The 14,232-nt window shown below is 41.2% G+C and overlaps 1 protein-coding gene across 1 annotated transcript in view; it reads right to left on the reverse strand.

The window, feature by feature from the left end:
- The window catches only part of CMYA5 (cardiomyopathy associated 5), a 52,241-nt gene that overhangs the window by 17,648 nt on the left and 20,361 nt on the right, over positions 1–14,232 (reverse strand). Inside the window, exons 3-8 of the mRNA XM_074569851.1 lie at positions 12,717–12,812; positions 11,792–12,025; positions 9,997–10,019; positions 7,943–8,064; positions 2,333–2,482; positions 765–911 (exon numbers count right to left, since the gene is read on the reverse strand). Of these exons, the coding sequence (XP_074425952.1) occupies positions 765–911; positions 2,333–2,482; positions 7,943–8,064; positions 9,997–10,019; positions 11,792–12,025; positions 12,717–12,812 (772 nt within the window). The remainder of the gene's footprint in view (positions 1–764; positions 912–2,332; positions 2,483–7,942; positions 8,065–9,996; positions 10,020–11,791; positions 12,026–12,716; positions 12,813–14,232) is intronic.

Consider the following 14,232-nt stretch of genomic DNA (forward strand, 5'->3'; position numbering starts at 1 on the left):
CCCTTGTCTGTATTTTGTGACTGCAAGAACATAACGATTTTATCCTGTAGCACTAAAAAAATTGTCTGGCAAGAGGGCCTCAGACACAAGATGCTTCACCTTGCTCATAATTCAAGAAGCATTCGTTTTGTCAATACAAATTACTAAAGAAATTAAAACTCAGAAAAACTAATCCGTCAAATGAAGCTCATAAACAATACTCATCTAATTACTCATCTTAATTTATAGCACTTAAACAGCAGCAGAGCCTCTCAGCCACACCTGAGATTTGTGTCCCACTGAGCTAGACACAGCATGTAACCGCAGTAAAGCAGGCCTTCCCCTGAAAAGTTAATTATTTAAATCGACGCAATGTAGATGTATTTGGGAGGATGACAGAGAGGCAAAAAACACAGCCGTCACCTCATTTTCCACAGGAGAAGCAGCAGCAGCAGGGAGCAGCCGTGTGGCTTTCCCAGAGCTGCCCTGCAGCATCACAGCGCACACAGAAGAGAAATTCATCATGTGCTGCCCCAATGCCCCAGTCACGAGGCCTGGAAACATCTTCAAATCCAAATGCCTTCAAGTTTCCTCCCAGGAGCAATTACGCTGTTATCTCTCAGCAAAAGGGAAACAACCGCGAGTTGCCTGCTATCTGCCAGATGGGCTAAACGAAGCAGTTTCTTCTGTGTCAGTAACACCATGGACTAGAATTGGTCTAAGGATTTGAAGCTTATAATAAGAAAATGACAAAATAATAATTAAATGCCAAAATACGTACATACCCGTTTTAAAAATGGCTTTTTCACTGGGTAAGCTGCAGCCTGTGCCGTTCACAGCCATGACCCACACACTGTAGCAGCGATCTGGCTCCAGGTCCTCCAAAATGCAGTGGCTCTCCTTCACCGTCACTCTGTACTCTTCCACCAAAGCTAGGAGAAACACACACATGCACGGGATGTCACACTCACATGTTGCACTGGTCGGTCCTATAATTGCACCTCTTGACTAACATGTAGAAACCACTCAATTAAAAAAATCCAGAAAGCGTTACTAACCAAGATCTCATATTTTACTCTGACTCAGTTTTGATAGAAATTTTCTGATGTGCCCTTGAGTTGATGGTGCTCAAACCCGATTGATGGCAAGGGGAGATTATGGCCCTCGGTCCTACACAGGACTAGGCTGCATGTTTGAGATGTACAATTAGCAGTTGTCAACTCTCGTTTCACTGCTCTGTAAGATAACAATTTCTCATAATGGACTTTATAGCCGTGAGCTATAAAGCTGTTATAATATATATAATTAGCTGTTATAAAACCCCCTTATCATCCTTTAGCATGCACAGACATATACACACCCACCCACATACAAACATAGAATCATAGAATCTTCATGGTTGGAAAGGACCTTTGACATCATTGAGTCCAACCATACACACACCAAAAAAAAAACAAAACAAAAAAACCCCCACAAACAAACAACCTACAGTCTCTGCCACTAGAGCATGCCCTGAAGTGCCACATCTAGATGTTTCTTAAATACCTCTAGGGATGGTGACTCAACCGCCTCCCTGGGCAGGCTGTTCCAGTGCCCGACCACTCTTTCAGTAAAGTAATTCTTCCTAATATCTAATCTAAACCTCCCCTGCCACAACTTCAGACCATTTCCTCTGCTCCTGTCATTATTCACTTGGGAGAAGAGGCCAACGCCCACCTCTCTACAGCCTCCTTTCATGCATACGTGCAGAGCCCAGTTGCTTAAAGTGACTTTATGGTCAGTCAGAGATTTTTAATGAATGAGCATTTCAATTCTCTTTTCTCAATTTCATATTTAACATTTGAAGTATTTTAATGTAATTTTGCAAAAAGTCTTTGTCCACATGTGGAAATACTGATTATTTTTTCCTGTTATTTTTTGTTTTTATTAGGACACATTTCCAAAGCACTTGAAGGACCTAAAACCCTAATGAAGCCCGGCCCTTTGGGAACTCTATCTGCAGTCACCATGAGTACCCACAGAGCAGCATGGACACTCTCTCTCTGAAGGTCTGCCTACTTCATAAAAGAGCACCTCAACAGGGATGTTGCTGCTTCTCTGCAAACAACTGCCCTGCACTTTACAGACCATTATATTTATCTTTCATTTTAGATGACAAAAGGGGAGGAGAAGGAATGGCATCTACCTCACGCTCTCCTCCGCTGTTACTGGTCCTCAGTCCTACACGTGATGTCTTCACAGCTCCTCTTCTTTCTACATCCTGGGCCCTCCCCTGCAGCTTGGCCTCCCCTCTGCTGACCCCAGATCAGAGCAGAAAGGAGACCTGCCATCATGAAGGCAAGACCTTACGCACCCCCTGCATCTTTGCTGGCTTGAGGCTCCTCCATACAGTAGACCTGGAAGCAGTCGATGGCATCCCCATCATTCACAGTCCAGTAAACAGCAATGGAGGTGCTGGTGGCCGAATTTGGTTCCTGAGGTACGACAGTCGGTGTCTGCGGGACTGAGAGGAAAGTCTCCTGTTGTTATTCACATTTCTCTACTTTCAGCCAAATTACCTACATGTTTATGAGGCAACCTGGTGTGGAATAATTACTAAATTGGCCAAGAATACAAAAGTACAGCATTGTTCACACATTAAGGAAAGTCATAAAATCAAGAGGCTTCTGAGGTAGAATACAGCCGCAGCTAGCACACGAAGAATGCAACATCTGTGATTCCCTGTACAAGGTTGTTTGCGAAACTACACGAGGGATGGAATGGAATACGCTTGTTCTGTGGCCTTCCCTTGTGACGAATAGCAGATATGGGGACGAGATGGTACTACGGAACTGATAAGCGGCCTACACGCTACCCGAGCCAACATTTCGTCTAATGTTGATGAAATGCTGTCCTTTTGTGCGAACTTTGCTCACCACAATGTACCAAAACACACCTCCATCCCGGAGGCTATCCGCCCCCGAGGTGTGAACACTCCTCCTTGAATACATTAATCATAATAAAAGTACGTATGACTAAAGTCACTCAAACTCCACTTTGAAGATAAAAAAATAATATAAAAATAGCCCAAGAGAGAAGGGATGTCAGGGAAGACACCATCGCGAAGAATTCCACCGCTGATTTCCGGGATCAGTCGACGGGCTGAGCCTCTCTTCCCCCCCATAGGGACGCCTTTGGGTAAGACTTCGATTACACCGAGCGCTTTCTCGGGGACTTAGAAATTTCTCTAGAGAATCTCTACTCTACATTTATAGCCAGGCTGTATCGTTTATAATTTTGTTGCACGTTTGTATACTTAGCAATATCTTTATTTGCACGTGCTTTGCAGACAGTGTATTTATCACCAGCAATCCTAAAGAACCTGTATATCTGTTGTTTAAATAAACTGCACTGTTTAAGTAGCTAGTCGTTTCAGTTTCTCACTGAACGCGACCAAAACTACAGAGAGGCCGTGCTAGTTCAGGAGCACGACTAGACTGAAGGTGCAGTCCACTATTAGTGTATCCAAATCGTAGTAGTTTAATACATATTAAACGCGATTGGACTGATAGTGCTGAATTGGGCATCACTCAGAATTTAAACCTAGCCGCACCTAGCCTCCCACCTCGGTGAGGAGTGTTAGAACGCAAGGGGGTTTATCTTCTGCCAAAACCACTTGGCCCCGTTTCACGCAACACCTGGTTGCTTATTTTCACTAAGGTTGCTTATTTCCACAGAACCAGTACAGCAAGTACATGAAATATGGATAATACTGGTGCAGTTTTAGAGCAATAGGTCCTCCTAAATTAGGAACTGAAAAGTTAATTGCTTGGCATTGTAATCTGCCCATTTCCCTCACGGTCTGGACAAAATAAGATCCAGTTCTAGTACTGGGACCACCTGAACCCAGTGCAAAGTGTTTGCCCGCACCCTGCCCAGTTCTTGGGTTCCTCCCCTATGGGGCAGGACCATCAGGCAGACAAGTCATGGTGTGGCTGCTTGTTTCCGACCTCTGGCAGGGAGGCTCCCAGGGCTGTGGCAATCCTGGACAGACAGAGCTGCCACACAACTCCAGCCATCCCTCTCCTTTCCTCAGGAAACCTGCTCCCTTTAGTCACAGGGAGAGCTCTCCAGCTCTCCTCTCCACTTTGATGCACATGTCCTGATGAAACCCCAAGAGACTCCTCATAACTCCAGTCCACCTCCTCAGAATGGCCAAAAGACCCTGGAGCTTAACATGTTCCTTTGGGTGACTGCCTTCTCCATTACCTGACCTTGCCTTGCAGCACAGCCACGAGAGGACATGCTATGAAGTGGATGGTCATAAAAGCGGAGACTGAAAGCACTTCGCAGCAAACAGCATGGGATAGCTCACTGATGGGGAAAGGGAGCTTGCAGAAGAAGAAAGTTTCCTCCAGAGACAGATGTATGTAGCTGATCCCAGAAAGGTGGACAGGGGAAAGGACCTGCCATACCAAGAAGGGATTCATGCTGTGTGTCAAATCCACTGGGTCTGACAGCAGCAGGGATGTGCTTTAGGTAAAGGAAGGCTCAGAGCTCCTGCACTAACATCCTGGGGAGCAGGGGGGTCCCTGCAGCCTTGGCTTCACCCCTGCCCAGGGGTGGACTCCTACTGCAAGTGCACTACCAGGTGCTCCTGCCTGGCATGGTCATTTTCCCTACAGACCCAGTGGACAGAGGATCCTTGGTGTGCAGGCTAACCCAAGCTCTGCTGAAGCACCTGAACCTCATGGAACAACTAGGATTATCTTTCACAAAGAGTGCTTTCAAAGACCTCCAAGGTTCCCCAAATTTCATATAAACTTTGTCTCATGATTGGCACAGATCCATCTGTGATGAGATATTGTTCCCCTCTACGATTATGGCTTAAAAGAGAAGGAGGGAAAAGAAAGAAGCAAAAAAGCCCCAAAAGATGTTCATTGTCAAAGTGATTGCAGGGAATGAAAATACATGGCTCTTTTTCTTCACCCAGTAAATTTACATATTGCATGAATTCTCTTAGAATCTCAGCAGAAAGCTTTTGCCTTTTTTCAGTTATCTTCACAGAAATGATGATGATCCCCTGTGGCATGAAAAAGGCAAATGCAGATGCTGGCTGTTTCCTTATGATTTATACAGAGAGCTACCAGTACAGTAGGATTACATCTGTTTCCCATTGAAAAAAAAAAATTATCTTTCTCATCGCTAAAACAATCCACATTTTGTCTTTTGACTGCATCTAGAGTTGGTCAATTTAAAAATTGATCACCTTTAGGAAAAGACTTCCTTTCAGTGGACCCAGCGCGGAAAGAAAAGTTTTTTCCTGTAAAGTTGCCTAGAAACCTCTATTTATGATCGCAGAAACCCCACAACTGCAAGATTTATTATTATGCCAAATCTGAACAGAAGTGAGATTAATGAATGAAACTTCTGAAAAAAAGTTATAGATCAAAATTCAGTTTGTTAACATTGAGAAACATTTGATTTCTAATTTCCTGTTGCATAATATGAAACTAACTTTGGAAAGGAAGTAATTTCAAAGCAAGAAGTTGAACTCAACTCTTCAGAAACAGAACATTCATGTGTTATCAAAGTGTCGGTCCCTTTTTAAATGGATTTTAGTCAACAAAAAGAGATATTTGTACCACAAGTTTGACTAAATCATATTTTTCAACAGAAAAGTGTGACATTTTCTCGTCAGTTCAGTTTTCATTGAAGTGCTGTGGCGTAAGGAAGCTTTTCTTTCATGCTACCTAATCTCCACAGCCAAATATTTTATGAGTATTTGCCCCTTTCCAATGTAACGAGAAATAACATTTCCTTGGTTTTGTGGACTTGAAGAAGGAGAGCAGTCACATTCCTCTGTGACTTTAATGGAAGATTGTTATAATCAGCAAAGGTCCTTGCCTTCTGGTATAAAAGGGCAAGACTCACAGCAGCCGTTGGAAATAAAATTTTTTATAGTTTTTAATTTTACCCACTGTTCTTGTGCCACAGCCTGGGTTCCAGTATGCTCAATAGTATGCTGCAAGGGTGTTTGATGCTTATGCATTTGTTAATGGGGTGACTTATGTGAAAGACGAAGAATTTGATGGAAAGGACTTTTCATTATTGGATATGGAAAATTTGGAAATGAAGGGTGTTTTGAAGGAAGGATGTTTATGAAGTGGTGAAAATAAAGTTCTATGAAATTGTTCAGTAGAAGACTATACTTTCTGAAGGAAATATATGTGGATTGGAGAAACATGGCAAATTCACATTTATTTCATCAAATGGCTTCAGTCAGAAAGAATTTGGAGAGTATCTGACATTTGCCTCTGCTATGTGACAAATGACGTATTCAAGGCATTCAATTCCAAATAAAGTTTCATGTAGGAATTTACCTCTACTTTCCTTCAGGAAGGGTGTAATCTTGAAAAAATAATAATATATTTTGTCTACTGCTCACCAAAGTAAAAATCACAATAGCAATTGAAATACTTGGTAGTGGAAGTGAAGAATGAAAACTGTGTATTTTAGAAAGAGAAGAAAGTATAAAGGATGAGGAGCTTTGAAGGTCACTTGCTAGTGGACAGTCATTCATTTCCAGCTTATCAAAACATACTGGTCTGGAGCCATTTGCTGTTCAGCAAACGCAGTAGGTAATGCAAATCAAACTGAAAAGTGGATCTCAGTAGTTTGAGGAAAAACATACTGGAGTGACTTGTGGGAAAAGGAATTACAGCACGGCAAAAGAAGGTTCTGTCCTCCTGGATGACCTCAGCAGTAGGTGGCAGTCCAGGAAGAAAGAATGGTTGTACCCATGGGACTGCGAGAGGGAGTTTAGGAACTAAACCAAGACACATAGCACATTTGCACCACTAAGTCTGGCTGAGAGCAGGTTACAAAAAAGATCTTTTTATCTGACTTCCTAAAGAAGGTAACACTGCCTGCACAAGTGCCTGTCCAACCTCACCTGAGAAGCTTAGAATGGCACAGGCAAATTCATACAAATCTGACAAGTAAGGTAAGGTCTCAGAGATATCCAGTTCCTCTAGGTCGAATGCCCTGTTCGGCACCTGAAAACCCAGCCAGGAAACAAAGCACCTTAGGGAAATCGATGCTCTAGTTCCAGTGCTCAGGGACCAAACACAGGAGAAAGAGGCATCCCTTGAAAAGCCAGAGTGACTAGGACGGTGGGGGTGCATGTACGGTGAATGGGAGGTCACAGAGCATGACAGCGAGGTGCAAGCTCCCAAAACAAACCTTCTCATGAGAAAGAAGCACTGGAGCGAGACCTCATTATGGTGAAAATGAAGTCAAAAATCGGTGGTGGCCAACTCTTTGCTGACAGCTGTCCAGATAATTTCTACAGGTACATGTACAGGCAGAGCAGAAAGTCCACACAAGCAGGCTATTTACAGAATACAAAATATCAGATAGAGGTGAATAAACGTTTTTATCATGGACAACTTTCACTGCTGCCCTCTGAAGCAGAGGCTGTTTCCAGCTACAGTTAACCACTTTCCCTTCATGTCCCATGGGAGTTTCAGGTACCTCCGTTCACTTGGCACAAACCCAGGGACTTCAGTGGTCAGCCAGTCCCCTGCTCTCCTCCCCACACCAGCGATGCTGGGGCTGCCCCCCCTTGGAGGCAAAGAGCTCAGGAGACCCTTTGACTGCCTCTTCTGTCCCTGCCTGCAGGGGAACAGCAATTTCTTTATCCCCGGGAGATTTACAGATAGAGACCTTCTCCTAGTCTGAGGTACAGATATCTAAAATGACGCAAGAATCCCCCACTTTAGCACTTTTCCCTCTGTTGCTCATCTTAGTGTCCTACTATAAACCCTTGTGCACAATTAGACTTCATTTTACATTCAACTCTGCTAATTACATGGTTTGCAAATTTATACTTCTCAAATAGATTCTGTTTTTAGCACCATAAAATTTCCAAAGCATTGCCAAAATGTTAGCTTTTGTAAAGACAATACTTAGAGATGCTTACCAGCCACTTGTTTTAAAGAGTGCTGGTTGCTTTGTCCTGGACTGTCCGCATAGTGCTCAAACAGTGAAAAAGCACTGGGCACCTTTTCTAAAGAGAGAGTAGTATCCATTGCAGAAAGTAACCTATTTGGAAGAAAAAACATAGCTGTAAAAAATCCCTTGTGGCGTCACATAGCTTCCAAAGGCCAGAAGAAAAGACCATGCAATGTACACTTCTCTAAATACTTCCCATGAACTTGAGGCCAGCATGCAAGGAGAAGCTGTTTTGCTGGTTTTGAACAGTTAGAGCATACTGTGATGTCAGATCAGGAGTGCAGAGAGGGAGTACCTGGTATGTATGCACTTGACCCAGAGAACGTGAGGATTTGAAGTTCACAGCAAGACTCCCAAGAGCACAGGGGTTCAGTCTTACTAAGGCGGAGCCTTTAAAGGTTGCAAACCTTAGAGCTAAAGTACAGCAGCTGACTCCAGAGACATAATGTAAAGCAGCTGCTTGTGGCAAGGAAAAAAAAAAAAGAAGGAAGATGGATTCCACTTAATTAGTCCATGTTTGCTGAGTTCATCACAGGAAAAAACCCAACATATTTTTAATTCTGAGGCACAAGCAGCTTCAAGGAAATTAAAGATTTTTTTTTTCAAGGCAACTGAATTTTACCTTTCTCCCTTTCTTTTTTTCAGTCACCACAGTAGTTAATTATGCTTAATCTTAACAAAGCACAACAAATATAAAATAGACTTTCTTTAGAAAAACATGCATTGTTATACAGACTTGTTCTGAACTTTTTTAGCAAGTCAGGTATTATCAAAGTAATAACAAAACCCATGCACACAATAGAATAAACTTTAAGTTTAGTTTGTAAGTTAACAAATAAAGACCAAGTATACAGAAAGGCTTGGAAAATCACTTCATCACATTATACCTGCTCTATTCTTACGCAATAAACTACATGCAGATATGTGGCCAGACTGTCACATTTTGACTTAGAACAGGGGAGTCCAAATGTATAGTCCTAATTCTGCAGATTAATGGGAATCAAGAGGGGTGTTGGGCACATTCTTTTCAGAGCACCTTCCTGGGATTGTAGTTGGACGGCAAACTGGAACCCTGGTGTCACTGTTATACCCCAGTCCACGTGGGCACGCCTGTTGCTTTGATGGCAGAGGCAGCACTGACCGGGGTATCTCTGATATGCACCACACAACGCCCAGGCCCTTTGGACAAAGTCAGGGGTGGTGGTGTGGGCAAAGCAGGTTTGGGGGCTTGCACAGGAGAAGCCTGCAGCCAGCCTGTCTTAGTATTTGTAGCCCGCCTTGGAAACTGTATCAGGGGAGTATGGGCTTATAATTGCACGCTTCTCTCATAAGGGATGGGTCTCACTAAAATGACTCCCTCGAGGAGATCACACACAGCAGAGAACTGTTTGGGATTCCATGTATTTACTGGTATGCAGAGGTGGGCCAGGATGCAGCTGTGATGAAGCAACAGCCCCCTGACAAATCCTGAATCAGGCGGTGCCGATGAAGAGGTATGGGAAAACATCAGCCCATAGTCTCCTGGTAAACTTTTGAAAACTACTTAATTGCATTTTTTTTTTCTGGAATTGTGTTTAGAAATATAGCCCAACAATCCCAGCCATGTGAGTGACACTTTCCATTACAACCTTTCAGAGGCCAGGTAATGCAGAACCAGACTAGTGAAAAAAGACCATACCCGTGATGTCTAAGAGATGGACGCATGGTCGAAATGGTTTTTTTAGTGTAAGTTTGTATAATAATAACTACAAGGAACATCTGTTTAAAAGCGTCTGTGTAGAGATTCAAAATTGAACTGACATTTTAAAATGTTAGTTGTTTAACTGATATATTAGACAGCAAGTGCAAAACACTTCAAAACCAATGAGTTACAGCTACAAGTATAAAACCTCTTCTCTTAATTTCATTATTTGCAAGGTTTATAAAAGTAGCTATGAATATTAGCAGTGCGTTTTCAAAGCCTGCATTTTGCATGCTAGGCCTAGTACTCACTACAGTGCACTTAAGCCATACTTCATATACCTTTTATTCAATTCTTTAGATGACTAAAGGAGGAAAAAAAGAAATGCGTTAAGTTTTCAAAACCCTGAAAATGTTGAAGAGCCACTCATCTAACAGCCTTGCCAGTCTCCACAGACATAAAACACACACAGCTTGACTTGATGTTGTCTGTGATGCTGCTCATTCACACTAGCAGAGAATTTGGTTCCTTAAGAATATTCCACTTCAAAGCTCTGGCTCCGCAGGTTATTTAAGTCTAAATCTGGTTTTAAACTCCTCAGGGGTCAGTATTCAATATCCAGGTTTAAAGATCAGAGCACAGTCAAATATTTTCGTAAACCAAGTTTTTTACAGAAAGAAATCACTTGCACTATAAGAACACTTAAATCCAAATTCTGGCTGAAATCTCCTTCATAACTTCTGGTTACTAGAACCTGTGTGAGATTTGTACTCATGGAGTGAGAGTTTCTCCCATGGTCCATGAATCTTCAGCTAACGTCTCCGGACTCTTGGATGGAAAAGTTCCTGTCCTTTATCACAAACAGAACGGGGCAGGGAATCAAACAATTTTCCCACCCCACAAAAGAATTTCTGATTACAAAGTTATCTTTTTGCCAAAGTACTCATCCAGCACCTCACAAAGTCCAGGAAAATAAGGTATATTTCTCATCCATCCCAAAATAGCCAGTCTCCCATGGCATTCAGTTGGTTACAGGATACTAGGACATTGCATAGCTTGGAGCAGGGGAGAAAGCCAAACACTGCTCCACCATTTCCATAACGGCTGGAGCATGGGCCAAAGGTTTTGTATTTGTTTTATTTTGCATGAATGATCAGTCTTTAGGCAGTAATTTCAATTTTTCCTTTCTTGCATCCCAGGATGGTTTCTCTGCTACTTCCAGACTACTTGCTAATTCCGTAATGGTACAAGATTATTGTCTCAGAAATCCAGTCCCCTTCAAGACGGCTGATACACTTCTATAAAGGAGGAAGTGTTGCAGATCACTTACGGACAAGTCTTGCAGCACAAGAACAATCTTGGAGGACCCAGGCAGTTAATGATTAACCTGCAAGACCCTCTTTCACCACCTTATGACTGACAACTGCATAAACTAGGTAACTCAAGTCAAGCAGATTCACAGGGGAAGTTTTTTACATCCAGAAAGGACCATTACAGACACGTATGTCACATGCACATTCCTAAGCCTATCTCATTGCCATGGTTTAACCCCAGCCAGCAATTAAACACCACACAGCCACTCACTGCTTTTCAGCAGTAAACATTTACCACAGCCTCAGTACTTATAGTGCACAACTACTGTCTGTGTCTGCTCATTTAAAAAAAAAAACAACAAACAAAACGTCAACAAAATCCCCACAACTCAACAACTCGTCTTCCAGTTTAGATAATTTTCAATTACGCTCTCTTGTTTCACCTTTATTTTTCATACAGTAAAGTACCTTTTATAGTATCACTTCTTACTCCTCAGTGAATAATTAATTCTAGATAAATTATCAAAGTGTCCTTTAGCCTTCTCTTCACGAAACAAAATGGAACCATTTTAATAGCACAAGGCATGTTTTCATCCTATGAATCGTCTTTGCAATTCTCTCTGAGCATTCACATGACAAAAGCAAATGATCTAGCAGTTTCAGAGTGGAACAGCTGAACTTGCAGGATTTAGCTATCTGAAAAAAATATTAAGGTAAATAACTTGGATAAAAAATTAAGGTAAAATTCTCAGCCTAGATACTGTATAAGTGCTTTCCTAACTAGGATCATAAAAGCTATAGTATGAAAGCCATTTTTACTCACATTTAGGAAAACAAATCCATCGAGTTCTTCTGTTTCTTTTACTGTTGCCTCCAAAGTTTCCTTTGCTGAATCAACAGTTTGCTGGAAGTTAACCATCTGCTCATACAGGTACTCCATTTTCATCTTCTTCACTTCCTCAAAGTTCTCTGACTTCTCATCATATTGTGCTACCATTTTCTTAAGCATCTCTTCATTTTGCTTTTCCAGTAAGTCTGCATTTTTCTTACAGTTTTCCTGCAAAGTAAAAACAGATGTAAATTGATCTGCAGAATGAAATTACAACATTTAATGAATACACAGAAACTCTCGAATTACCCATACATGAGCCATCCACCAGATTCCTTCTGGCATCCTGAGAATAAGAGAACTTTATTTCTATAAGCAAGCTCATCGGGGAGAAATAATGCTAGAGAAAGACAGTAAAAACAATGGCAGATTTTTTAATATTTTTTTTTACTGTTACTTTTTAAAATTAAACTTCTATATTTAAGCATTGAGACAGGAAGTCTGACTCAAAATAGCTAAAAATCAATACTTTCAACTGAAATTAATACAGTCCTCAAGGCTTAAGAACTTGGGCATTAACAAGTTAAGACATTGGGCAACTCATTTAGATGCTTCACGCAGGATTCTAAATAAAGACACAAACAGCGCGAGCTTTTTGTAAGCGTAAAAAAAATTTAAAGGAACTTTTTCCTCCAGTGCTTGAAAGTCACATATTCCACTTTTCAATAATCTGCAAAAAAAAAAGCAATCTTTCTCTTCCACTAAAGTTAACACCTTCCAGTGGGACAGTCAGTTTGAGGACTGAAGAACCAGCCTGTTTTAGTGGAAGCAATGACGCTACAAACAAGGCAAGCATATCTTAGAAATAATTTTGTAGAGGGAAAGAAAACTAGTACGATAAAACACTGGACTTACTTACCTCAACAGAGTTAAATAGGGATTCAATATCACTCACAAACTCTTCAATCTTCATTGACTTTTCTTCCAGTGCCACTAGCAATTCACCTAACTGATCCTGAAATGTAAAACGTTTCAGTAACATAAGCACATTATTTTATAGAATTTTTACACACAACTTATTTTAGGTGAATATTTTTGTTTGCCATGAGCCACCATTGGAACAATTGCTAAATTAAGTTCAAGTATCTGTCTGGCTACAAAGACAAGCACTGAAATAGCAACTGGAGCAGTCACAAAACTGTTTCCAAACCAAAAAAAGTGAGCTCAGTTCAACAGGGTGCTGAGTGTCTATACAAGTTGTTGAACGCTATGAATTCCAGTGCAGTTTTGCTAAAGACTGAGTGTACTCAGTGCCTCATGAGGGTCCTCAAGAGACTGCAGGAACAAGACCATAAAAAGGAAGATAGTGCATGTAATTATGGGGCTAATAGATTATGCAGTATTGTGGGTTTTTTAAATTAGAATTTGAAAGATATTTCCTACAAACCAGAATTCATCAAAATAACTGATTGAATTAGATATGGAAACTAAAGCAGTCCAAGGGACAACAGCCATCAGAGACGACTCAGAACTTTTTCTTAGTCCTTCTTGACCTTTTGTGAAAGCAAGCTGGACACCCGTGTAGGTGCAATTTATAATTTATAAAAATACTTAGTTTTAATTAGCTGGCATAAATCTAAAAGGAAGGTTAGCTTCCTTTGGTAACAGCTTTCTGATATGGCAAACTTCTACAGATAGATCTGTTGAGCACTGCATATGACTTTCCATTAATTATAAATGTCACATTGGCTTGTACAATTGAAGCCTCACTTTATAAATATTTAGGGCCAGTCACCAGGATTCAGAGCCAAACTTCTGTTTGTCAAGATAACCTATAAAATCTGACAGACGCCATCCATAGCTCATTTAATTTACTGTGAAGCTACGTTCCTACAGTTAAAACTCAGGTGACGAGCATTTTGCTGTCTTAATGTTTTCTCAGTAATTACACAGAAGTAACAAGAAACATACAAATGCCGTCTCAGAGTAACCTGAGCCCTGAGTGATAGAAATCATGTGAAGCCAAGCCTGCGTTGTGGCCAGATTTAATATTGGCTTCATGTCTGTGCTTCACAGCCAGGGAGTGATATCATGGGACATTTATTTGTGGCTTAACTTGACTCACTGCAATGCAGGTACATTCGAGGGATGGTTGGGGTCTGTGATTTTGTTACTTACTGGTGGCTAATTATCACTTCTAAGTCAAGCATGAATGGCCATATATAGAAAGCAACTCTGTTGTCATACATCTGCACACCATGGAGATAGTTTGTAAATACTGATCTTTGTAACTGCCACGTTGAGTCCTACTACTTTTAATTTCTCCTTCTTGCATATCAGTTAACATAAAGATAACTTAAACGCCACAGATACAGGCCTTCTGGAATTTTAATGAAATTACACAAAAGCTGTATTACCATCAACTGAACATGTGA

The sequence above is a fragment of the Larus michahellis genome, chromosome Z (assembly GCF_964199755.1).
Source record: "Larus michahellis chromosome Z, bLarMic1.1, whole genome shotgun sequence".
In the NCBI taxonomy this organism is placed as follows: domain Eukaryota; kingdom Metazoa; phylum Chordata; class Aves; order Charadriiformes; family Laridae; genus Larus; species Larus michahellis.